Source organism: Danio aesculapii, chromosome 3 (genome assembly GCF_903798145.1).
Source record: "Danio aesculapii chromosome 3, fDanAes4.1, whole genome shotgun sequence".
Classification (NCBI taxonomy): Eukaryota; Metazoa; Chordata; class Actinopteri; order Cypriniformes; family Danionidae; genus Danio; species Danio aesculapii.
The window spans coordinates 31,541,796-31,568,492 of record NC_079437.1 but is presented as its reverse complement, the minus strand read 5'-3'; the positions used below and the strand labels follow the sequence as shown (position 1 = coordinate 31,568,492).

The 26,697-nt window shown below is 36.0% G+C and overlaps 1 protein-coding gene and 1 long non-coding RNA gene across 4 annotated transcripts in view; both read left to right on the top strand.

The window, feature by feature from the left end:
* The first annotated feature begins 1,090 nt into the window (after positions 1–1,090).
* LOC130221297 (uncharacterized) lies at positions 1,091–14,038 on the top strand. Of its 2 annotated transcripts, none has more exons than XR_008836270.1 (4): positions 1,091–1,187; positions 4,643–4,770; positions 10,752–10,857; positions 13,757–14,038. It is a non-coding gene; the product is annotated as an uncharacterized LOC130221297 (long non-coding RNA). The 2 variants fall into 2 exon arrangements; XR_008836271.1 differs by lacking the exon at positions 1,091–1,187 and adding an exon at positions 1,372–1,392.
* Positions 14,039–17,929: 3,891 nt separating this feature from the next.
* brsk1b (BR serine/threonine kinase 1b) overlaps positions 17,930–26,697 on the top strand; it is a 29,331-nt gene continuing 20,563 nt past the window's right edge. For both annotated transcript variants that reach the window (XM_056453689.1, XM_056453688.1), the window contains exons 1-7: positions 17,930–19,201; positions 22,254–22,348; positions 22,715–22,800; positions 22,980–23,120; positions 24,622–24,738; positions 24,819–24,852; positions 24,962–25,030. In XM_056453689.1, the coding sequence (XP_056309664.1) occupies positions 19,114–19,201; positions 22,254–22,348; positions 22,715–22,800; positions 22,980–23,120; positions 24,622–24,738; positions 24,819–24,852; positions 24,962–25,030 (630 nt within the window). In that variant the 5' untranslated portion in view covers positions 17,930–19,113. The remainder of the gene's footprint in view (positions 19,202–22,253; positions 22,349–22,714; positions 22,801–22,979; positions 23,121–24,621; positions 24,739–24,818; positions 24,853–24,961; positions 25,031–26,697) is intronic.

Sequence of the window (26,697 nt, the reverse complement as noted above, 5' to 3'; positions counted from 1 at the left end):
AATCTTAATAATAAAGGTTCCACTTTTTTTTTTTTGCAGCAGCAGCAATGCCATAGAAGAAGAAAACGTTTGGTTTCCAAAGAAACATGTATTGATTAGTCTAAAACACATTATTTTACACTCAAATTTTTTGATATATACAGTGCTCAGCATATATAAGTACACCCCTCACAAACCTCTCTGTTTTAAATTAATATTTTTAATACAAAGCTATATTTGTGCATATACATTAGATTAGTCAGTACTGAAGCCAAATCTGGAGCTTATCTGACAAAATCACTTACGATAACGATCCAAAAACTAGTACACTCACATTTATATGTTATAGAAAAATATTAAATACAAATTTAAAAAAGATGAAAAATTAAGAGAAGCAAAAATAAATAAATAAATAACTAAATAAATACATTTTGTAGGTTGTAATTATTTTTGAAATATTTTGTTTGAATTTAAATGTTTTATCTTTCAATTTTTAAAAATGTTTGGTGACAAATATATGATTTTAATAAATAAATCTGTTTAATAAATCTGTTTTGTTTAAATGCACCAAAATACATTGCCTATATTCACTGAGATATGGAGAAAAATATTCAATTTCAAAATGGGCTGGATTTACAGTGGAATTATGCTGAGCACTGTATTAAGAACAATTTAAAATACCTGCTGTTATATTAAAAGCCTAAAACAAAACAGATGTGCAATGCTGATCATTTGGTTTTATTTCAGTTATTTAGGTTTTTGTGTATTTGTTTTGGTGTTTTTTCCACTATAACAAAAGTTTTTTTGCATAAATGGTTCCATTGATGTTAAAGTTTCTTTATTAATCCCTCAATATCAGCAAAGACAATTGTAAAAAAAAAAAAAAAAAAAAAAACTGAAACTAGCAGAAATTTTAGAAATTCATTGCTCAAACTTTAAAAACTTTTACAATTAAGAGTAGGCCTATATATCCACCGATGTAAAATATATGCTTAAAGGATGACAAATCCAATAAACATAATCTTATAATCTCATTAAAGCGAGGAGTGTGTTGAATTCCCGTGTGTCCGCTGTTTTTGGGCGGTTCTCCTCCCTCAAGGCTCCTGGAGAAGGGGCGTGGATCCACTATTTGGTAACTACGCGTCCCACTTCAACAATATTCATTTTCCAGTTAACTCTTACCAGGTCCTTCCGGTGTGCAGACAAAGGTAAATCGATTGGCTGACATTTCATGCTAATGTAATTAAAACACTTTAGCTTGTTGACAGCAGTGTCAATGCATGTGAATGAAATATTGTTCAAGGAACACCGTGTCCTGGAAGAAGGTAAAAGAATACTCCCGTCAGATGCGCACGCTGCCTTCACTCATTTGTTTCTGCGGGTTTTTATCGTGACCTTGATTTAGTAAGACAGGTAGGCTTATCCAAGCTTAACTTTTTAACTGAGCGCCGAGGAAGTGATTTATTAAAGAAATCAACAAAACTTTTCGATTTTAGCAAAGTAACATGTATGCCTGAAACGCGCTTTTGTTGCAGTTAAACGCTTCCACATGCTCACAGATATACTGTTTGTAGGTCAGCTGACGCTAAGATAGAAAATGTTAAGCATAACATTATTGAAAGAAATGCTTGTAACTTGTATGATAATACTGTTTATCCAAAAAGCTTATTGCAACCACAATTAACTAAATAAATAAATAAATAAATAAATAAATAAATAAATAAATGCATAAATAAATTATTGCAAAATACAAAAGCCACAAACTACAATACAAAACAGGCAGCAAATTATTCATATACACGTACTAAATCTTAACAGCTTAAACTAAAACATCTTAATGATTATTATGATGATTGTGCAGCACTTTTCAGTGTCTTTGGGTGGTTATAGGGCTGTGAATTACAGCCCATATAAAATTTGTGTAAGATTTTGTTATTGATTCAGTTAATTTTTCATAGAATACAATCAGCAATAAATTTATATATTTAACAACTGGTTAATTATAAAAAAGCACAAAAAGACAACTGTTGTGAATTCCAGTGCACCATTAAAGGGTTTCTATTTTGGACCTTTTTACAAGATTTAAAATAAGTCTTTTGTGTCTCCAGAATATGGCTGTGAAGTTTCAGGTCAAAATACCTGTCAGATTATTATATCCTGTCTCTTCAAAATGAGCTGGTTCTGCCCACCCACTTTTAAGATATTTTGTTTCAGAGAAGTATAGCCATAGTTGGATGTCAGAATAAACACATCAAAATGACAGACAGCAACTCAGACATGATGAAACAGAGACCAGCGCTCACATTTATACCATAGTAATATAAATGAGCCACACAAATCTTTACAACGATTGCTGTGTTGTGCTATTTTCCTCATGTTTTCACAGTCAGTGTGACAGGATATCTACCAAATGGGTAACTATGCGAGAAGGGTTTGGCTCTAGACCGGGTGCAGATGCAAGCTGAGTTGCATGCAATACTTATAATGTGCACACCTAACCCCGCCCCTAACCCTACCCCCACAGTGACCTCAGCTCCATTGAGTGCATTGTGTCTGAGATTGCGTATCTCAGGTAGGAATGACATCCAGTCCTACTCTTAACTCCCTCTTCATATATCCGTATATATGCTTACATATCCATAATACACTGATGTAGCCTGGTTCAGATCGTTTTGCTTTCTCACTACAATCGATCCGCTCCAGAGTTCGTTTCAATCGGTCTGAGACCACCCCATTCAGGCGATCTCAGATCAATTATTTTGGCACGGATCCGAGCATGATTGCGGGTTTCACATATGCTAAAGGAACCGCGCTAACTTGGGAAACGTGCCAGGTTCCGAAACAAAAGTCTAGGTGTGAAAGCACCCTGAGGCTGCATTTCTCAGCTTGCAAGTCTGCAGTCAGATACTTTTGGACTATGCTGCTCTACAGAGATCTATTATAACTAAGTTACTGTACAAAATAAACCTGATTTAACTGCCACAAACCAGACTCTTGTTGTGTGATTGAAGCATCCTCGTATATAGTTGTGTACACTATACGTCTTTGGTGATTCCAGTGGTTAGGAATTACGTTCAAAAAAACAAAGTGTACCATTTACTGCTTCTTGAGTTTGATCACAGAGTGTTGGAATAGATATTTTAATTTCAAGTTTCTTTGCAGATCCTGTCTTGTGGACATTATTATACTCGTTAATACTGAGACATGGTAATACATGCATGTCATAAATATCGGTGGGCAGGGAAACTGCACTGCTACATCACAGTGCAGTGGGCCTCCAAATTGCAGGGATTTGGATCCAATTTTAACGCCAAGAAGTTTTCAAAAGACACATCACTCCAGTGTGTCTGTGGAAACACTATACTTCAACCCATTTCTGTCCAAACAGCTTCAAAAAGTTTGCATGGCTGGTGTCCTTTTAATGGTTCTGTGTGTTTCAGCTTGTTGTAAAGCGGAACTGTTTAGCTGTTTAAAACATAAAAATTTTAAAGGCATTCATTGTTTTTTTGTTGTTGATTGTCCTACAATGTATAAAATAAATCCGTAAAATTTACTGTAAAAAACGGCAGCTACATTGCCAGTACATTACCGTTAAAAATACGGTACAAACCGTCAAAGTAATTTCTCATTCTTACAGTAAACTACTGTATTTCATTAATTTATAGAGGTAATATGTCTGTATTTTGAATTACCAACATCTGCACATCTTTTATTACACAGTTAGACATGTTAACACAGCCATATGCAGGTGGTGATGAGTAAGTTACATTATGAAACAATGCTCATCACAAACAACGTTTCCCACAAGCAGAAAAGTGTATCAGTGTCTAGAAGGTGCTCAGTGTCATTCACACAGCTACTAAACACCAGTATGGTAACACGCATAAAATTAAAGTCATGAAATAAACATTGTTTATCAACATTAGATGTAATCTAAATCTCTAATGTACGTAATTGATGGGGAAACAACTAAAAAGATGCATAGTAATGTCAACAAAAAGCATAAAAATTCATGTGCCATACAGGGAAGTCTGGGAAAGTACATTTACGGTCATTCGCTGTATATATTAAGGAAACATACCATTAACCAGGTTACGGATTTTTACTGCAGCATTTTTACAGTTTTTTTACCGTTGAAATCATAACCATTTTTTACAGTGTAATTTACACTTGATTGTGTTTGTAAAACTTGCAAAATAAACATGTTTATGATTTTATTATAAATGTGAATTATTTAGCCTAAGCCTGACACTTTTTACCACAAGCTGTAATGATGTAATGAAAACATGTTACCAATAGGGGGTGTCCAAGCACAGTTCAGTATATAACGCAACAAATTGTTCAATTTGTCTGTGTCCAAATGCAACTGAAGTTTCTCTGCATACTTTAGACTGCCTCAGCATACTTCATTACACACTGTGCTTTGAGTTGCAGAAAGAAGCATAAATATTTGCTTTTTGCATTAAAGCTCTAAACTTTTCAAATGTTTTATTTTGCTGGAAAATGTTGAACCCGATCACCTTTTGATCTTCTTCTCATGTACACATGTGTGCCCTCTCACGTTCCCCCCTCCTCCCTCCCCGTGTACTATGTACACTCCCCCCTCCCTCTTGTAAGCACTAACTCTCCATTCTCTCTGTTTCTCTTGCACATGCAACTACAGGAGCGCACAGAGCACAGGCACGCATACACACCAACGCCATAGACCATGTCGGACTCAGAGACTGCAGCTCCTGCCGAAACCCCTGTCCCAGCAGCCTGTGTGGCCATCAAAGCAGATTTAGACAAATGGTAAGTGACTGGAGTAACAGTCATGTAGTGTCCATAGTACTGGTCCATTGCAACCCGGTATGGACCGCATGAAAAAATGTTTTAATTCTCATGCAGTATTTAGATTTAATCCCACATAGCTTCACTGTAGAGTGTAAATGGTTAGAATCATGCTGGGATTGATGATATTTGAAGAATTATGATGCACAGTGTAAATTCCGCATCATGATGGCGATCCAAAATGGAGGGAGGGAAGGAGTTTCGACGAATGCGAAGCGGCGGGTTTGCGAAGGGGGTATTTCTAATAAGACAAAACATGATTAAGTTTTGTGAGTTTTTTAAATGGTTTGATTGGTGTCAGATTGATGAGAGATGACAGCAGTGGTGGGGCCGCTCATTAAGAGCATTTTGGGGGTTTTCTTCACTTCAGTTCTTCCTCACGGCTGATTGGCTGTTGGGAATGTGTCTACGTCATGCCTTTCCTCTCGCTCGTCCTGCCATCCTTGTTTCTCCTCTCAGCCTTCGCCATTTCTTTCCCTGCAGCCCCCCTGGCCTAGATTTGGCATGTTTAATTGTCGATCAGTAAAATAAGTGGAAATCGCTGATGTTTGCTTATGAGCCTGTTCACCGTTTTTCCTTGTCCTCCCATTAATAAGTTTTATAGGTTTTATATCATACAGATGATGGGATTGAGATGGGCAGTGATAAATGTCCATTCTATATGTCATTTCTTTTCTCCTGTTTAAGATTTCATTGTGTTCCCTCTGTTTCCTTTCCATTGACACCAGTCATTTCTCAAGCTGTATTTTGACCCTAATCTCCACATGCACCTAAAAATGTAGATTGTCTGTTTTTGGTGTTTGTAGTGTCGACAGGCCTGCACTGCATGGGAAAACAGATAAGGTTATGTGCAACCCTGACCTTTGGTGTGCAAGGACTAGATAGCAGAAGGGTGTGGATTTAATAATTTGGTTGAATAATGTGTCAATTTCATCTAAAGTGCTGGCCTTCTCGATTAAATTACAGGATATAAAATAAACAAAATCTACTAATTCGTCAAGGATTAAACATCTGTAGTTTCCTCTTTCATGAGCAGCCTCTATTCAAACATGACAAAGCAAGGACCAGAAAGCCACATGACCAGATATGACACAGATTGTTGGGAGAAAGGAGGATACACAGAGTTATTTAAATCATTAAAATGCTAATAGCTGGTCAGTTTGACATTGACCTTCCTGTGATAATTATGATGGGCAACTTCAATGTGTTGCTGACTAGCTGAATGTTCGGTAGGCCAGCCTTTAAGTAACATACACCACATTAGTATTTATAGCACCCTCACACATGGTCCTGTGTAGATGTGTGCATCTGTCATTCGTTATACAGCGTGACGAACATGTTCTCTGGATCAGTTTACACCTGGTCTAAGCATGTCGCGGTGGCCATCTTGTCCCTTTTTTTTATTTTACTGCTCCACAAAGGGGATTCATCATGGGCTTTAAAACTAGAAGAGGATTACCATTACCGGTTTAACCCCAGCAGTTATCCACTGGGAGGATGCATCTGGTCAAGTGGTATGGAAGATATGACCTTTTCACAGCTTTCTGGCGGTTTAGATTTATGCACAGTGGTGACCTAATGACCTTGAGGTGTTCTCCATCTTTTACTGCCTCAAAGTTTATAACTAAACAATAGCTATCTCACTTACAGCCATTTTGTCCTAGGGGTGTCCTCTTAAGAATGATGATGCAAAGCAGAAGTTAATCTTTTACACCTTAAGCAGACTTTTTCATCTCATTTTTGTTAGCATGCCTGCTCTTGTATCAGTTGGAATGTGTTGTTCTAGTTTTGCAAAAGCCCCCCTCAGGGTAAACAGTGGTACTCAGTCTATCAATAACAAAAAGCAACTGGTTTATCAGCATGGGATGAGCTTTTGTTGTAGGAGTTGCACATTTAAATCTACCAATCAGTTTCATGTGAATTCATAATTTATTAGAATCTTTATTAGAGAAGTAAATGTGATCATTTGAAGAGTATTATTTGCAGTTTGTTGTGTTTTAGATCATGCACTCCTGAGCCGTGCCCTTTTTCCTTTGCATTATACATGTGGAGGACAGGCCATCATGTGAATTATTCAGTCTTAATTTGGGAACGGTGATCAATCCAATGCCCATTTGTATACTTTAGTTGTCATTTTGAACCCTGTTTTAAATTAATATTTAACTCTTAAAATATATTTTGGTTTGTTTAATAATTTCTTATTTGTTAAATTAATTTTAAAAACAGCTAAATAGTAATAATAATAATAATAATAATAATAATAATAATAATGACATCTGAAAATTCAACTTGTTCTTACGTGCAAAATACAAAGATATTTTGAACCAGAAACCATTTTGGTTAGCATTTATTTCTGTCTTATAGGGTCAAATGCTTCTCATTCATTCATTCATTCATTCATTCATTCATTCATTCATTCATTTTCCTTTGGCTTAGTCCCTTTACTCCTCAGGGGTCGCCACAGCAGAATGAACTGCCAACTATTCCAGCATATGTTGTAAATAGCGGATGGCCTTCCAACTGCAACCCAGTACTGGGAAAGAAAATGCTTCTCAAAACATTTTTTGTTTCACAGAAGTAATCCATACAGTATGTGGTCTGCCACCAGTTTTATAATACATATTAAAGTGTTTCAGTATTTGTCCACCAAATTAAATTAACCAGTAAGCCAGTGGACCAGTGCAATTTATTGTGTTTGACATCATCATAAATGTTCACACATCTCTTTTATACTGTTTTTAGTGATGTCAGACTGATGAAGTCAGACACCATTAGTGCTGACATAAATAAGAGTCTTACAAACTATACATTTAGCATTTAGGATTAGCCACCGCTTTTAAATTTGATTGTATGTCAGAAGCTCCAGCTCCCTCCCGGCAAACATTTGACTTTGGAAGCTGATATCGTAATGTTCATGTTACATAGAATAAAATCTCCCATTTTTAGGACATTTTCAGAAGGTTTCTCAGTGGGTGCATCATTAAATTGAAAGAACCTACTTGACATTATTGTCAGTACAGAACATTGTTTTGCCCAGCAACTACAGTATGCCATCTCAGTCACCCTATTGTAGGACTCTGCAACTGGAATTTAACAATGTGACTGCTAAGCTGTTTGTATACAGAAATATATATTTTTTTTCTCTCTTAATATATCCTTAAATATCTGAAAACTGGAATGACACAGTTTCAATTTACTAGAACCTCTATGTTAAGCTGCTTTGACACAATCTATGTTGTAAAAGAGCTATAGAAATAAATGTGAATTGAATTAAATTCCTTAACAAGTGAATCACTCACTGCTGACTCAGAAAAATAAAGTAAATATAGCAAGCTGTGCAAGTGACCAAAATATTTATCAAAATGGTCCCCATTCATACGTTGACCTCTAAAAACTGCCAAAACATCCCAGGCCAATAATAATAATAATTCTAATTAATAATTTTTTACATTTATTTAGCACTTTTTGGTGTACTAAAGTGCTTTACAGATGTTGGGGGGGAATCTCCTCATCCACCACTAGTCTGCAGCATCCACCAGGATAATATGATGGCAGCCATATTGTGCCAGACCGCACACTACACACCAGCTTATTGGTGGAGAGGAGACAGATTGATGAAGCCAATTATAATATGGGGATGTTTAGGAGGCCATGATGGGCAAAGGCCAGTGAGTAAATTAGTCCAGGATACCAGGGTTATTCCCCTACTCTTTTCGAAGTACATCCTGGGATTTTTTAATGATCTGAAAGACGGCGCTCACTGGACAGTATAGAGTCCCCATCACTATACTGGGGCATTAGGACCCACACAGACCGCAGGTTGAGCACCCTCTGCTGGCTTCTCTAATGCCTTGTCCGGCAGCAACCTAGTTTGTGGTCCCCATGTGGTCTCACAGCCAGGTGCTAACCAGGCGCAGCAGCCCTGCTTAGCTTCAGTTGGAACCGGATGAGAGCAGCAGAGAGCTAACTGCCGGCTGTGGTATCCAAGCGAGTAGTTGGCGTTGTCATTTACACGCTGCCATTGATGCTGTTCCATTCAGAAGCGCTCATGCCTATTTCCTAACCCCTTTGAATGGTTTAGGGCATGAACCCTTCTTATTGAAACACTCTTTGACAACAAACAACCTCAAGGATTATGGGGGCATAAAGCGTCAATCGGTTGTACCATTTAAAAATCCTTCATTCCAAAGGCCCCTTCGAAGTGGCCAGAATTGTGCACTTCAGTTTAGAACAGAGGTCAGGAACCTTTTTTTCAGCAAAGAGCCATTTCGAATTTCTTTGGCAAATGCAATTTTTAAAGAGCCATTAGGGATATATATGAAGCATCACATGTTGAGCAAGTCCATGTATTAATAAAGGACAATTTGTAGAATTTCTTTCTTTTCACCACTCATGAACATTGTTTGAATTTTATGGCGCAAGGTTACCATCAAAATGTAAACGGCATGCCCTTTATTGGTGTCACGACTCAAGTTAATCCACAGCGCTGCACTCGCATTGGTTGAAACGTTCTTTTATTCTTATTCATTTTGCTGTAAAAATATACAATAAAAAAGTCTTTTTAATTGTATTTTCAAAAGGAAGCTGATTTTTAGTGACAGTTTAATTTTTTTATTGAAGGGAGACAGCTGGAGAGCTTTGGTCAAAGAGCCACATGTGGCTCCTGAGCCATAGGTTCCCTACCCCTGGTTTAGAGCATGGCCTTGATCACTTCAAAGTGCCTTTTGGAGGGAGATATAGCCAGTTTGGAATGCACTGATTGTCCTGTAGTTCACTGTTGTTTTGGTTGCCAAGTACTCCCAGATGACTACACGCTGAACACATTATGCACATTATGTCACATTTTTACAGTCACACTGTTATAGGTGTAATAAAAGCATTGTTTTTGGTTTTCAAAAGTTTGTTTTAAGTCACTTAAAATGTCATGAAAATGAAGGACCATAATTATTTAAATACATTGTTAGTTTTAAAAAAGCAGTGTCAGGTAAATGCATGCTTAAACCTTAAATGGTTATCCAATTGGTTTTGTGATCTCTACATATTGCCGGTTAAGGATAAGGGCGTAATCTGACCCTAATTGGCTTTTGTCCAATAGAGCTTTTGTCACACTGTTGATTAGTCTTGTGCTTCACAATGGTCTATTCTCTCCTCTCATGTCCTCACCCGAGTATTAAAATGGCTGCCTTTAAAGAGGAAATGCCCTTGGCTTATGCTATCCCCTCATGCATCCCCACCCCTGCGTCACATGGCTCATTAGAACCAGTCTGCATAAGGCTCTTTATATTTAAATTGACCAGCTGTGTGTTACATCACCGCTCACTGAGGAAAGAGAGAGAGCGAGCGTGATTATGTCAGTGTGTGAGATGCAGCAGATGATCTATGGGGGAGGGAGACACTCAAACCGCTTTCTAACCGGAGGAGGGGCTTTAATTCATCGTAAGTCACGACATCGCCCTCTTTTAGCAGTATGCATGTCTCTTTTTCATTACCTGCTGGCTTTGTCACGTGACTCTAGGGCTCTGTTTTTCTCTGGTTCAGAGGATCCTCGCCTCGCTCTCTTTTCATCTCTTTTCCCTCTTTGCGGCATCATTCCAACCCTCATTTTCGCTCCATCACTCTAATGCAGTGTGTCAGTGTCTGCCGTTGTTTGGTGTGGAGAGGCTCAAACAATCTCACTCGCACAAATGCATACATACTCTCTCATTCAGCTCCCAGTCTATCATGAAGTCTGTGTTTTACATGACTTGGCAGAAACTAGAGAAACAACCAGAGTTATGTAATATGTTTTTAACACTTTGTGGTTCACAATCTCTCACTCTTGTTCATGCAATCTTGTAAGCTGCAGAATGACATTGTATTTTTATGTTGTATATCTGATACACTGATGGTGAATTAATGTGTGCATGCATGTTAAAGTAATGACTGTTTTGTGTGTGCTACAGTGTAAAGGAGAAAGGTGAGGATGGTTGTAAGGAGCTGATGGAGGCGTTTGCTGCCTGTGTGAAGAGCAATGCTGAGGCATCATGAGGAGCTCAACATGCAGGAAAAGTAATGCACATTTTTTTTTTGCTTCATTCATCTTTCCTTTTTATGACATTGATTTTTTTTTGTCAGTTATACCATGTCTTTTTTTTTAATTTACCATATCACCACCTTAAAATTATAAGGTTCTATCTGACATTTTTGTCAAAATTGAGTTATTCACATATTCTTATTAAATGACAACTTATTTACATTTTAAGACTTTTTATTTAAAAAACAAACAAAAAAGTTTTATCTACTAAGTCGAACTCTAGCTTGGCTCTATAAGGTTCATTCTGTAAGCCAATTAGCATTTTGAATGCACGAATGAGGACCAATCATGATCAGCCTTCTTTGTCATATTAAGCCAGACTGCTCCGTTGACAGCAGGAAAGAGAAGAAACACAAATATCACACAAAATCAGTTGACTAAATAATGTCGCACCACATAAAATTGAGAAGAAACCTGAAACTGAAAGATGTTTGTAAATGAGTAGATTTAGAGGCATTTTTGACACTGAGATGAAATGTTAAATTTTACATTGTAAAAAAAAGAGTTATTTAAAAACGTAATATTAAATGTGAAATATTTTTATTTGTGTAAATATAGTCAGTGAAACATTTTCAGTGTTCAGTGCTCATTGTCTGTTTTCTTTTAAGTCTTTAAATTTGATATTAAGCCTTGAAGGGTAAATACTTAATTTATTCATGGAACATATAATTCAATAAATATCGTTCAGTAATTCATATAAAGCATAAAATTCAATAAATATTAACATAATAATAACATAAAATGAACATCTGCACTGGATAAAATATTTAGCACAACCTTGTATGTTTAGTTTGAACATGAAAAATATTCATCCTTAAACATTAAATAGATGTTATAGAACACAAATTTTACTTTCTCAAGCATCAACATATTGTTACAACACCAATTTTTTTTTGTATTTCTTTATAAGTAATGCTTCCATTAATAATCTGCCACATATAACCTTATAATTCCAAGCGGAAAATGACTTTATAGAATTAGAAGGTTCTATCTACATTTGCCATGATTTTTTTAGACCCAATTTGCAAATGTAGTATCTCTGTCATGATAATGTATGAAGGAGAACTGTTACACACACATTGTTTGCTATATGGAATGCAAAAACTTTGAAGCTCAATATCTCAAAATCATTTAGAACGCAGATAGAACCTTAAAATTCCAAGGCAACGATATGTGACTACTCAGTTTTACATATTCGTTTTTTATTATTGATGCAAATTATTTTTGATAGCAGACAAACTTTACTTTTTGCAAAGACTGGACCAACATAAATGATTATGTAATAACATGATTTGCTAACTACATTAATTTGCTAGTTTTTATTTTTTAACAGAACTTAAAAAAATAATTAAAGGATTAACTTAAATATTTACTTTAAGGGATTTTCCCCCACAAAAATAAACATTTCCAAACCATTTACAAACAAGTGGTTCTCATTTACACCAAGTGGTTCTTTAACTTAATGAAATTCTTCTGTTGATCACAAAACAAGATATTCTATCTAAACTGTAGAATGTTTTAAAAACTACAGCCATACGAACAAACCATAATCTGGAGGTCAATCGCTTTTACCCAACGTTCTTCAGTATATCCTCCTTTGTGTTCAACAGAAGAAATAAACTCAGATTTGGATCAAGTAGTGGATGACTAAACAATGACAGAATTTTCCTTTTGGGGTGAACTGTTCCAACTGTAGTGCGTTTAAAAATAAAATACTAGTCCAGTGTTACATCACTGATGTTAAGTGTCTAAGAGTAACATTGAAGAGTTTAAAGTTGGTTGGGGTGAGTGTGGGGCAGTCCCCTGCCTTTACGACAACACACCAAATTCAGTTAAGGAATTTATTAACAAAAATGTACAATAAAGCAAAAACTGAGAAGCAAAAATAGACTTCAGGAGGGGGATAGACTAAAACAACAAACAAAAAAGTACACTCTAGCTAATTAGGGAGTAAAACTGTCTAAACTGACAATGTATTATTAAATTAACAATAGAAACTAACTGCCTAACTACTGGCACGTTATAGCATAAAATGGCACCCTCCTCCCCTTAGCGACAATAATCTTTCACACACAACCAGGCAGGAGAGAGACCACACTCTGAAAGCAAGCTTCAATGTGGCTTGCAACGAGCAGCCGGTGCAATTAATCAACTTCCTCTACTCTACACCAAATTGAGAAACAGGTAACAGCAATAGAGAGAGAGAGAGGGAGAAAAGAAACCAAACACAACATACATTCATTCATTTTCTTTTCGGCTTAGTCCTTTTACTAATTAGGGGTCGTCACAGAGGAATGAACCGCCAACTTATCCAGCATATGTTTTATGCAGCGGATGCCCTTCCAGCTGCAACCCATCACTGGGAAACACCCATACACCCTAATTCACACACATACACTACAGAGAATTTAGCTGACCAAACTCACCTACAGCGCATGTCTTTGGACTTGTGGGGGAAACTGGAGCACCCGAAGGAAACCCACGTGAACATACAACATATAACAATACATAAAAAAACATGGGATAAAAAACCAGGCATTAAATATTTTTGTTTCTGTAATGAGTGAAACCATATAACTGGATTTTTTTGTTATTTCAGCTTAATAAGACGAGTTGTTTTAAAAGTGTAAACTGCCTTAAAACCATATAATATATATATATATATATATATATATATATATATATATATATATATATATATATATATATATATATATATATATATATATATAATTTAAATACATTTCTACTGTAAGCATATATAAAATTTGAGACTGATATAATGTTCAGTCCTAAAAAAACACTCACTTGATTGTTAAATTTTGCATCTGTCATAACAAAAATAAATGATCCTCTGTTTGTTTTTGTTCTCAGGGGTTAACTGCACTGAGTCCTCCACCTTCCCAGCATTCCCTGCAGCTCATGGCACTGGATTAATGATGGGGTTTGGGGTTTGGCAGCAGAGACCAGTCTTGTGTCTCTTCCCTTCTCTACCCCTCCTGTGAAGCTTAAATGGATTCCTCCAACCACCAACCTTCCCTCCCCTTTTTGTGGCTGATTGTATTGATCTGATTTGTAGACCGTTCGGAGCTCATGAATTGATGTAAATGATGTGTCTCAGATGCTTACAAAATGGAATAAAGATTTTAAAATGGTTCCGTGTGTATAACTGAGTTTTTCATATTGTTTGAGCAAAAATGGTTTTCATTTATTCACTTAGCATATCATGTTTTGCCAAAATTGACGTCCAATGAGTCCCTCAGGTTTTATATAGTCCAAAACTTTAGGTGGCTTCAGTAAAGTGGATTGCTTGGCAAGGATTATATAGGCATTTGTAATGGGTTTAGGTGAACTAAAGAAGCAGATTAAGATTTCCGATGTCACTAATACTCTAAACTCCTCACTTTGACTCATTAAGATGCACACAAATACACCCAGTCAAATCCCCAAAAGCACTTATCTCACCAGTCAATCAATCAATCAGATCTCAGGCCCTTTCATGCACTGATCCAGGAAAGAAGCAAGCTAAAAGTGTGAAGACTTCTAATATAACCAAGACAAAGAAATCCCCAGGGTTTATATTACACACACATGCAGTATTAAGGCTTTTTAGAATAGTTTAAATGGTGCAAAACAACTACAAAAAAGTAAGCTAATCAATGCAAATACCTTGTCATATCAAAGTTTTTGCCTGCCTAATATTTTAGAAGAACAATGAGCAGATAAAATATGTTTATGTTGACTACCTTCGTGCTAATATATTATTAATTGCTCAAATGTTAACTAAAAGTCTTTTACTCAAAGTCTAATAAAGCATTCAGTGTTTATAGGCCGCTTCTGGTTTAAAAAAGGAATCCCTGGGGCTGGGGTGTGTAGGTGTGAAACATGGCGGTAAACAGGTTTGTCATGAATAAATAGTCACCTTTCAGTCTGCTTTATGCAAAATAGGCTAAATGTTTTCCTTCGTTAACACATGCATATCCTAAATTATTGATAAAATGAAATAAGATAAAGTAATCTGAAATATATGAAAAGTTATATTAAACATAGACTTGAATGGCCGTTGCTGGAATCTCCTACATCCGTTCAAAAGATCTGCAGCCTCGCCTCTGGGCACTTTAGGAGGAGTGAGGGTCTACAGATATTTTCGTTTGTTAACTTGCTCTGAATGCTTCCAGACAGGTAGGTATATTTGTCAAAATAAAGTTAAAGGCGATTAGGAAAGTCGTCGAATGTGTTTTGACCATGAAAAGCATCGCGTGAGGAGCAAAATGAAAGTGCGGAGAGGAATTTCAGGTGAATCCTTGTGGAATCAATCTGCTGATCTCTTAACGTGTAACACAGGATATTAAAACATCTGGGTCTAGTCAGAAAATGTAGGATCTTTCAAATGTGCATACTTTAACAAGAAAAATGCAAATTTACATCATTTTGAGGGCAGTTCATTGTGTAAAATTTACTTTAAAATACACTTTGAGCTCAAAAAAACTAAACCAGTGACCCCTGCAGTCTGCACCAAATCTGCTTGGTAGCCTAACACGCAGAATCTGGCACTAGACGATACATAACACATTTCGCAATGACAAATGTTTCTAGGTAAGGTTACAAAATACAAATCCCAAAATACATGCGCATTAGATTGTTGGGATGTTTCAATAACCTCTTCCCTGCTGAACACTGTGTATTTGTCTCTACTTCCATCTTGTGTTCACGCATTGAACTGCAGGGTTCATTTTTTAAATAAAAAGTTTTTCTTTCCATTAGTGCCTTTTGTAGCTGCGTAAGCTCCCATGTGAGATAAGAGGGACAAACATATAAATAAAACAAACTAATTATAGTTAAATATGGTATTTATGGCTATGGTAACCACAAATGTACCATGGTTTTAGTATTAACCATTGTAAAACTGTATAAAAGGGACAAATTATACAAATAACAAAAAGTTTTCCCAAGTAAATTGTAGATACTTTTACAGTAAGAAAACCATGGTTGATTTCCATAAGGGTGTGTCATTAGTCGCAGTGTTTCAAGAATATTACGTTTTTAGCTTTAAAAATTCTTGTTTAATTCAATGTGATTTCTTGCATTTCTTTTCTGTTTAATTATTTGTGAGAAAGACTTGCAAAATTTGATTGAAAATTTTTATACATGTATCATTAGACATGCAGCCAACTAGACAACATCTTCCATAAAAACAGAATATTTGTTAGAGGACAATTCCCTCAAAAAAAGAAAAAGAAAAAAAAAGAAAAAGAAAATATTTGCATTGTTTGCCTGCCAACCCTACTGAAAAATCCAGCTGAAACCAGCCTAGGCTGGTTGGCTGGTTTTAGCTGGTTGACCAGCCTGGTTTTAGAGGGGTTTTGGCCATTTCCAGGCTGGTTTCCAGCCTTTTCCAGCCTGGTCTTAGCTGGTCAGGCTGGAAAATGACCAGCTAAAACCAGCTTGACCACCTAGCCAGGCTGGGAGCCCAGCCAAAACCAGCTATGTCCATCTTAAACCAGGCTGGTCAAGCTGGTTTTAGCTGGATTTAGCTGGTCATTTCCAGCCTGACCAGCTAAGACCAGGCTGGAAAAGGCTGGTAACCAGCCTGGAAATGGCCAAAACCCCTTTAAAACCAGGCTGGTCAACCAGCTAAAACCAGCCAACCAGCCTAGGCTGGTTTAAGCTGGATTTTTCAGCAGGGAAAGAACTGTTAGGCTATTTATTTCTGTTTCTTAATTTCTTTCTTTTTCTAAATATTGGAAGTCATCGTGGACAAGAAACTGTTCGCTTCAAACATTCTTTTATTTGTTTATTTATTTATTTATTGTGTTCCAACAAGTTAAGGTTGGGTACGGGATGGCAATATTTTCATTTTTTGGATGCATCTCTTTAGGCTGATTAAAATGCTAAAATAAATACATAATAATGAGAAATAACAGAAATTAAGGATAAGCAGAACCATTGTTAAATAGCTTCTATTCTTTTCTTCCTTCAATATTAGTTTTATTACCAATTTGACTATGAGGTATCTGGCCCATTGCCAGGGGGTTTGGGTGGTTTGGTAGACCCACCCCTCACTGACAAAGTTCCAGAATTTGTCCCATAATGACCTCATTTGTTCTATTTTGACTGCTATGCCATCAAAATTTGTGAAAAAAACCTTTGAAAAGGGTTTTACGACTAAGTGGAATCCTCTGTTCACTGTAGCTTCGGGTTGATTTCAGCTAATTAGTTTTTGCCAATGCTAATAAATATTTTTTATGAGCCCTACATCAAGCTGTTCAAGAAAACACACAATTTGACATAAGAGAAATCTTTATTTGCCACTGTATTGTTTTGAAATAGGGAAAACATTTTACAAGTAACTTTGAATGTAAAGTTACAAGTAACTTTGAATGTTGGCCAGTTTGTTATTTGCCTAATAAATGACAATAGGCTACAGTTTTTAATTTAAAATTTTAACAGATTCCTATTTCTTTCTTATGATATACAATGTAATAAATTTATATTTAAAAAAATAAGCATTTTTCACATTTTTCATACTTTAATAAATATTTGGAACATCAAAAAGTGTGATTATGATGACCAATCCAACAAGACAATTCTGCTAAAAAATAGTGCTTAAAATGTCACTAAAATGCAGTATTTAATTCTCATGATTAAATAGAAAAGGAGGTAAAAACTGCAAAAAGGTTCACCCCTTTTACCTGGCTGACTACAGGCCTGTATATTCCTGCAAAGCTACAGTAGTGCCCTTTTCTGAAGAAGAAAAATATAGAAAAAATTAAGTAAATAGAATAAATCAACTTTAATAAACAGAAAGACAGGAAATAATTAGGCAGATGGGACAGCCAGTCCACAAATATTATGAGAAAAAATGATGTGGAAAGGTATCTGTACAAATCTGTCAGATGCGTCCATTGGCAGTAATAGTTCCAGTGATGTGAGGGACGTGCTGTCGGGCGGAAATGGGGTGGGGGTCTGTGACGAGCATGTTCGATGGGAATCGCGTAAGGGAGGGGACGCAAGCGGCGCAGAACCCGGATGCTGATGCTGCTCGTGTCGGATGGGGAGAAGGAATACAGGGAGAGTGAGAGCTAGAAAACAGAGAAAGGCCCCACTGACAGAGGGACTGCTACTCTTGCGGTCGCAAGGCACCCGAAGCGCACGGATTAACACCAGGCGTTTTCAAGCGACCGTAACGCGGCGCGGAGAAAATGAGTGGCCGCGCGGTAGCCGAGGTGACGGGAGGAGAGCGAGAGGAGATGCTGTGATGTGCACATAGCGAGCTGGAGAGGGAGGGGGAGAGGAGGCTCCTACGCTAGTTAAAGATGCTTGTTTTTTGACCAGGAATGTATTCCGTAACGAATAAAGCACGGGATTTCTGCGCCGACACCATAGCTGACAATAGCGCAATGCACACTTGGCACGCGCGCGGCGGATTCACTGGCGGATTCATGTGACGGAAGACACTGAGGCTTTCTTTCGCGAAAGGGTGGCTGTTTTCTCCCGTACAATTCCCCCATATTGCCGGATGTGAGGCCTGGAAGATACCTTAGTTTATATGACGGGCACGGGACGCTCCTCTTTCACGTCCTCAGATTGATCCAAATCAGACAAAAACACTTTGAGGAGTGAAGGAGACACCGAAGCGCAGTCAGAATAATACGCGCAAGGTGTAACAGACCGGATGTGCGGCTCTTTCGCAGGATAGATGTGGCCAAGTTTTTAATAAATAGGTCACTTCCACTTCCATGAATATATTCAAAAAGATAACATTACCGGTGAGAATGAACTGATGATTCGAGCAGACTTCCCAATATCCCTGCTATCTTAATCAGTCTTTAGTCTCCATCCTCATTTCACAGCTATTATCTGATGTAGTCCTATAGTATCAGCCCATATGCTGACAGATCTGGTCGTGTCCCCTCAACAGACCCCACAGGCCGCGCAGTTCGCAATAACAGCTATAGACGTAAATGCTCGGCCGGACACACAACCACTTTTAATCTCTGATTTATTTATCTGAAGATGCATTAGCGGAACTTTAAGGAGACGGCAGATGTTTGGGAGTAGGCCACGGCACTGACATCACGCCTCAGCATCCCTGTGTCATCATCGCTCACCGTCTGTGATGTCTGTACGGCGGAGCTATTACGTGAGCAGGACAGACACCAGTGGATACATTGTGAAAATACACTGATTTACCCCCTTTATATTGTGACACAAACCCGCGGTCGAACGCAATGTCCAGTAAGGAGCTGTCGGGGAGTCAGTCAGCTCAGTACGTCGGGCCCTACCGACTGGAAAAGACGCTGGGGAAGGGCCAGACAGGTAAGAGCATTTCCTCTGCGGGATATTAGCACTCAGTTAATGCATTGGAATAAATTCTGCTCTACTTCGCACGTCTCATTAAAGAATTAATCTATTGAAAGGTGGATTCGGCAATAAGCAAAGCGGTTAATGTGTGTGCAGGGGTATTTCAGCTGATGAAATGAAATGAGGCACGGAGGCAAGTGACAGCATAAGGGCAGCGTTTGAGGGAGGATGATTATTTCATCTTTCTGGCGTTTTGTTTTTGAGTCATATATGTGGCAGTGATTCATACTGCTTCAAAGCTTAAATGTGACTGCAAGCTGTTGTGTTTTTATATCTTAAGACTGTAAAGACAGATACTCAACTGTATCTATTTATGTTTGTAGTACTTAGTACCCTGCTAACTTTATTTATCCAAGGACTACACTATAAGTTCAATCAATTCAAACTTTTGTTACTAAACTTGTTCTTTTGCTTTAATAATTCTTTAGATACTTCATTGTTATTTGTATCAAATTGCAGATTTTGCCTATAAAATCTATGGGAATCTGCAAATTGAATAACTGTAATAATGCTGAATAAAATCCCAGCAAATAATTTAGTGTTTAATAGACGTCTAATAGACATCTAAACGTAGACAGCTTGGCTAAAACAAGGCTAAACTTGGGCTGACAGTGAAAATCTAATAGACATCTAAGAATAGCCTAAAACTAGACCAGTCGTCAAATAGACAGATTAGACAGACTTTATATGTGTAGTCATTCATTTCTGTTTATTTGATGATTAGTCTAATTTTAGCCTATTCTTAGACGTTTATTAGATGTTCACCGACAGCCCAAATTTAACCTTGTTTTAGCAAAGACAGCTATGTTTAGACATCTATTAGACATCTATTAAAAACAAAAAATGCTTGCTGGGATGTTTCTCCAATGATGCTAGAGCCTATTCCAGATGTGCTGGAAACTGTTCAAAAGGTTATAGTAGTTCTAGTGATAATTAATATTATTCTAGGTTTATATGTATCTAATTTGTTTAATGTTTCATTTTACACCAGCAAAAATGACTTATTTTACATTGTTATAGGTAATGACTAGTATGCTGCTATAGTCCAAATAAATGAGTAACACCTTGAATACACACCATATTATTATTAGCCATCATATGACATTTTTTATTATTTAAAAAAATTCCAAGTGATGTTTAACACAATAATGACATTTTCACTTGCATTTCCTATTATTTTTGAACTGTTATAATTTTTTTTTAAATCCATTGTAAAAAGGTTGGCTCAACTCTAAATTGTAAGACAACTTGCTGCACAGCTTTTTTGAGTTGACTAAACTTACAGCCCAACTACTCCACTTGACTTGATTTAAGTTGAGGAAACTCAAAAATGTCCTGAAGCTGGTTGTCTAAAAATTTTGAGTCAACTTTTTTTGCATTGTAGTTTTTAGTTAAATTTTTTTGTGTGTCAATATCATTAGCCCCATAAAGATTTGTTGTCAATTGGCTGCAAAACAAACCACTGTTGTCCAATGACTTGCCTAATTAATGGAGTTAACTTGTTAACAAAGGAACCACGCCTCACTTTGTCTCCTTCACCTACTCCCTAAAAACTTATTTAAGGCAGACCAGTCCTCTGGCTAGGGCTGGGCGATTTGGCCTAAAATCAAAATCTCCATTAATTGAATATTTTAACTCGATTACAATTAATGAACGTTTATTTTATTAATTTATTTAATGTTTTTGCCCTCATAGTTCACTGACAGGTTTTGTACAGTAAATATACTCACATATTACAAGTGAGAGATTTTTGAATGAAGGCTGCATTACTTGATTTTAAAATAATTAAAGTAAACACAAACTATCTACTATCTTTGATTATTTATTGAACATCAACGCTGAACAACTGAAATTAAAACACGCATTTCGCGGGTATCCGAAGGCTGCGCTAGACTGTACACGTGCCCTTGTCAGAAGTATAATGTCATAATAATATAATAAGAATAAATCATAATATAATAAGTATAATTCAGCCTTAACAGAGTGACTCCACACATGGCAGAGAAAGTAATTGAAAAAATTGGCCTGGAAAAATAAGATCGAATAAAGATTCTGAATGTCGATTTTGATTACTTATCGATTAACCACCCAGCCCTACCTCTAGCACCGTTCTTCACATTCGCTCGAACCCACACTCCCTCCCTCTATTTTTTCACTTCCCATTCCCAATCCTATAACCCTCTCTTCCCTCCCAGGTTGAAAATATTACAGAGACGGTACCCCTACTCTGAGTCTCTGGGCATTATCATAGGACATTCGATCAACCTACCTACCTGTTCACTGTTTATCCTCCAACTTCCCTTCCCCTTCATCCAACTGTTCCCTTACCATTCCTTTCATCCCTACATCCCTACAATAAAGTCTAGCTCAAAGTGTGGCGTGGTCCATGCTGGTGAAACCAAATTTAAACTGTATATTAGTATCTTGCAAAAAAAGTAGTACATTTTATGTAGCGTCATGGAAAAGACTAAATCTTTCTATTAAACAGCACTTGGGAAATATTAGAAAAAGGAATAAAATTTCACAGGAAGGCAAATAATTTTGACTTGAACTGGATTATATAGTAAATCTAGTCAGTATTACCAATAATACGTATATTACTATATATTACGTATATTACGTATATTATTATATATGTTTAAGGAATAACCATGACTGTTCTGAAATGCCTCATCATGTTTGCCAATACATACTAAATGAAATGTGAATGTACACTAGATTGATATAGATCTACATTAAGAGATTGATTATTTTTGGCAACTGAAAGAGGGTGCCCATTAACGATATATATTATTGTCTACAACAATATGCACTGGTGTTTTTTTCTGATATATATTTTTAAAGTGTGCATGAGTCAATATTGTTTTTCATTTCATGTACAAGTTTGTAAATGCACATTGATTGCATACTGATGTGCAGTCTGAACATTGCAGATGTATATTTTAAGTTCCCATCTGATTTGACATAAGCATCTAATGAAAGGTGACCATCTGTGCTTCTCTTGCAGGTCTGGTGAAGTTAGGAGTTCACTGTATCACAACACAGAAGGTGGCCATAAAGATAGTTAACAGAGAAAAGCTATCAGAGTCTGTTCTTATGAAAGTAAGTTGGCACACAGCGAATTTACAACTAAAACATCTGAAAGTTGTAGTTTTTCTCAATCCTCTTGCGCTTACGCAGCACTTTCTTATTTACAGAAGATCCTTAAAAAACACAGCAGCTGCAAAACTCCAACTGCTTTATTAACCAGTTTATTCTGCATCTGTCCCTAATGTTCTGCACTAAAGACTCCCCTTGCTAAGACATTATTGTTCATGTCTACTGTTGCTTGTCAGATACATGTCAATACATTTGATTTCACTTCTAATTCAGAGAAATCGTCTTTCCTTGGTGTTTGCCTACATCAAATTGTTCCTTTTTCTCTATTCAACTCTCATTCGATGTTCCCCGCTCTCCCTGTTTCTGCAGGTGGAGAGAGAGATAGCTATTCTTAAACTAATAGAGCACCCTCATGTCCTAAAACTGTATGATGTGTACGAGAATAACAAATATCTGTAAGTACTGCTCTGTTTCTGCACACATCTAAAGCATGCCTGGCCTTGTCTTGTCTTGTCCTCTCTTGTCTCTTCTCTAGACTTACACCCTGCTGCATTCTCTGGAGGTGTGCTTGTGTGTAATATTTCCTATGCTTCTATTTGCATGCATGTGTTTTATAATTGTCTCCTTTTCTCAGGTATTTAGTGCTGGAACATGTATCTGGTGGGGAGTTATTCGACTACCTGGTTAAGAAAGGCAGATTGACCCCTAAAGAGGCACGAAAGTTCTTCAGACAAATCATATCTGCCTTGGATTTCTGTCACAGTCACTCTATATGGTAAATGCTTCTTTATTTATTTATTATTTACACACATTATTACATTATTTGTGGCAAGCATTGAAATTTAAAGAAGATGTGGATGCATGTTGAGAAAAAAATATGAGGCCATTTGACAAAAGCAGAGTTGACTTGCTTTATTATGTGCAGAATACACTGCCGTATAGTGGCAATAGTTACATATACAGTTGAAGCTATTAACCCCCCCCCCCCCATTTATTTGTACATTTATTTTTTCCCCCAATTTCTGTTTAACAGAGAGAAGATTTTTTCAGCACATTTCTAATCATAATAGTTTTAATAACTTATTTCTAATTACTGATTTATTTTATCTTTGGCATGATGACAGTAAATAATATTTGACTAGATATTTTTCAAGACACTTCTATACAGCTTAAAGTGACATTTAAAGGCTTAACTAGGTTAAGTAGGTTAACTAGGCAAGTTAGGGTAATTAGGCAAGTTATTATATAATAATGGTTTGTTCTGTAGACTATCAAAAAAATATATAGCTAAACAGGACTAATAATTTTGATCATAAAATGGTTTTTGAAAAATTAAAAACTGCTTTTGTTTTAGCTGAAATAAAACAAATAAGACTTTCTACAGAAGAAAAAATATTATCAGACATACTGTGACAATTTCCATGCTTTGTTAAACACCATTTTGAAAGTATTTAAAAAAGAAGTTAATAATTCTGACTTTAACTGTAGTTATATTTATAGTTTTCTTCTTTAAACAAGCTAATACTTTTGTTTAGCATGCAATAATGTGAACAAAAGGGGCAGTATAGATGTTTATAATGTTCTTTAAGATTTCTGTTTCAAATAAATATTCTTCTTAAGAGCTTTATATTCATCAAAAATCCTGAAAAATGTATCACAGTTTTCACTAAAATATTAAGCAGCACATATGTATTCAACCTGTTAATCTGAATTTTCTTGAACACTAAATCAGATTTCTCTATATTAATATCTGAAGGGCCACGTGACAATAAAGACTGGATTAATTGTTATTTTAAAGAAATTGAATAGATGAAAAATGATAAATTTAACACATATTAGTAAAACATTTTAATACATTTTAAAATAAATAAAAATAGAAAAAGTTATTTAAAATAACAAATATCACAATTTTTATTGCATTATTCCCCGTGTATCAAGTAATGTGACATAGGAGAGCAAAATAGACTTTTCTAACCTTTTATCATGCAAGGAACCACATATGGTAACTTCCTTGACACTGATTACAGTATATATTTTTAGAATTATTTTTTAAAATCATAAATGTAATAACCCACAGTAACAATCCAGGTTTTTTTTATATGAGGTGTGGCCTATAAAGAAAAAAATGCTTAACCCTAAACCTTTGAACAAAAGTGATGATAGATTATTTTTTATTTGCTTATTTATTTCATATCACATAATTTCTGATTTATGCTTGTGCTTTGTTCTGACTGTGTAACATGAGAAATTGTCAAAAACAATCTTTTCTGTACCAGTCACAGAGATCTTAAACCTGAAAACCTCCTTCTGGATGAGAAGAATAATATCAGGATCGCTGACTTTGGCATGGCCTCCCTACAGGTTGGGGACAGTCTGCTGGAGACCAGCTGCGGGTCGGTAGTTTATGTGTTTGTGCTTTTAATACCGTGTTAATGAGGATGAAGTATTAATGCTCTGTGTTATGAATCTACAGATCACCCCATTATGCATGTCCTGAGGTTATCAGGGTAAGGACAAACCTCTCATAACATAAGCACCTTATGCTTTTGATAGAGATTCAGATCTTATGAAGTAGTCTGTGGTTGTATGTGCTTAGTGTTTTTTTTTAAATCACAGGGAGAGAAATATGATGGACGTCGAGCAGATGTATGGAGTTGTGGGGTTATACTCTTTGCTCTGTTGGTGGTAAGAAGCTTGCTGCATCTTATATCCATATGGGCTGGGTGATATGGCCCAAATTTTTTTCACAAAAATATTTTTGTATAAGTCAGTATTGATAATTATCATGTTGGGAAGAGTACTGAAAAAACATTCTTGCTATATACACATGCACCTATAATGAGCAAGTTAATGTGTTTACATGGAAAGCAAAATCTTTGCAACACACAGTAAGGCACAAATAATAGGTCCCCTTTTAATGCTTAAGATTTGCACTTTGAAACCTGACAAACAAACTACGAGTGTCCAACAGTTGGCAATGCAAACCAACTTTATGAAACACTGATGGAATACATGCAGTTTGCTCATGTATTTGAAAACGTAACGTTCTGTAGTTGCATTTAGTTATTGTCTAAGGCCATTTGGTCATTTCAGTCATCATACAGTCGACATCTTTTGGTCATTGCATCTAATGATTTTGCGTCTTCATGGACACTTAATTTTTCCACATGAATACTGCATTTATAAAAACGTTTGTGTCTTGAGGTTGGCAGATGCAACTTTTCTATATGCTATTTTTTTTACTCAAAGGTGTTTTTACTGAACACATTAGATATGATACATGCACTTGATACACTTTTTATTTTAAACAACGAACAAACAAAACTAGTCACACACAAATACTTTTATGTGCTATAAATATATATGAATAATATTAAAATAAAATAAAAAAAATAATAATATTATGTAAAGAATATTTTACTCTTAAATATAAAAGAACAGAAAATAATAAAAAATACCAAAGGTTCTACTCTTCTAAAGTAATTCAAGGGGCCATCTTATTCATGTGATATAAAACAGGTTGCCAAGTGAGAAAAAACATATCAGTACAACCTCTTACAGTATATCTCTACATGCTATTTGACTGAATAGAAATCATGCAACTGATTATTTATACTTAGCCAACCACCTAAAAGAAAGCAAAACATTTACAATAGTGAATGCAGGTTGAAAGAAATGAGTGCAGAAAAAGCTCCATGAAATGTAATGAAAAGTATTAAACATTTCTATTTTTAAAGCTGCATTGTAATTACAGTAATATGAGTGTTGGTAAATTGTTACTTTGTTAAAACTGGAGAACTGTATTCAAAAATTCTGATTTTAATTTAGTTAAAAAGACACATGGTCATCTATAATAGGCATGGGCCGGTATAAGTTTCTTACGGTTTGATAACCTTGGATAAAAATTTCACGGTATTGTGATTACTGCTCTAAAATATATTCTTTTTAAATGTCTGGGTAAAACACTCAAACTTTTCCCCCCATTAAACAAAATCTATTTTACTTTAGGAAACATTTTTATTATTTTGGAACAGTAAACATGTCAGGCTGAATAAATAAAATAAATCATTGACTTCTGCTCTCTTAATTAGTTTCAAAAACAGATTTCTTTATAACAGATTTTAAAAAACACATAAAAAACCTTACATATACCTTAGGAACGGTAAAACAGAAAATATTTTCCAACTTTTCCAAACCGCGGTAAACCTTGAAACTGGTTATTGTCCCATGCCTAATCTATAACATCATATATTTCATATATATAATATAATTCATATATAATCATACATATATCAACTCATTACCATATTAAAATGTATCGATGTGGATTCTGTGACAAAACACAAGCCTGA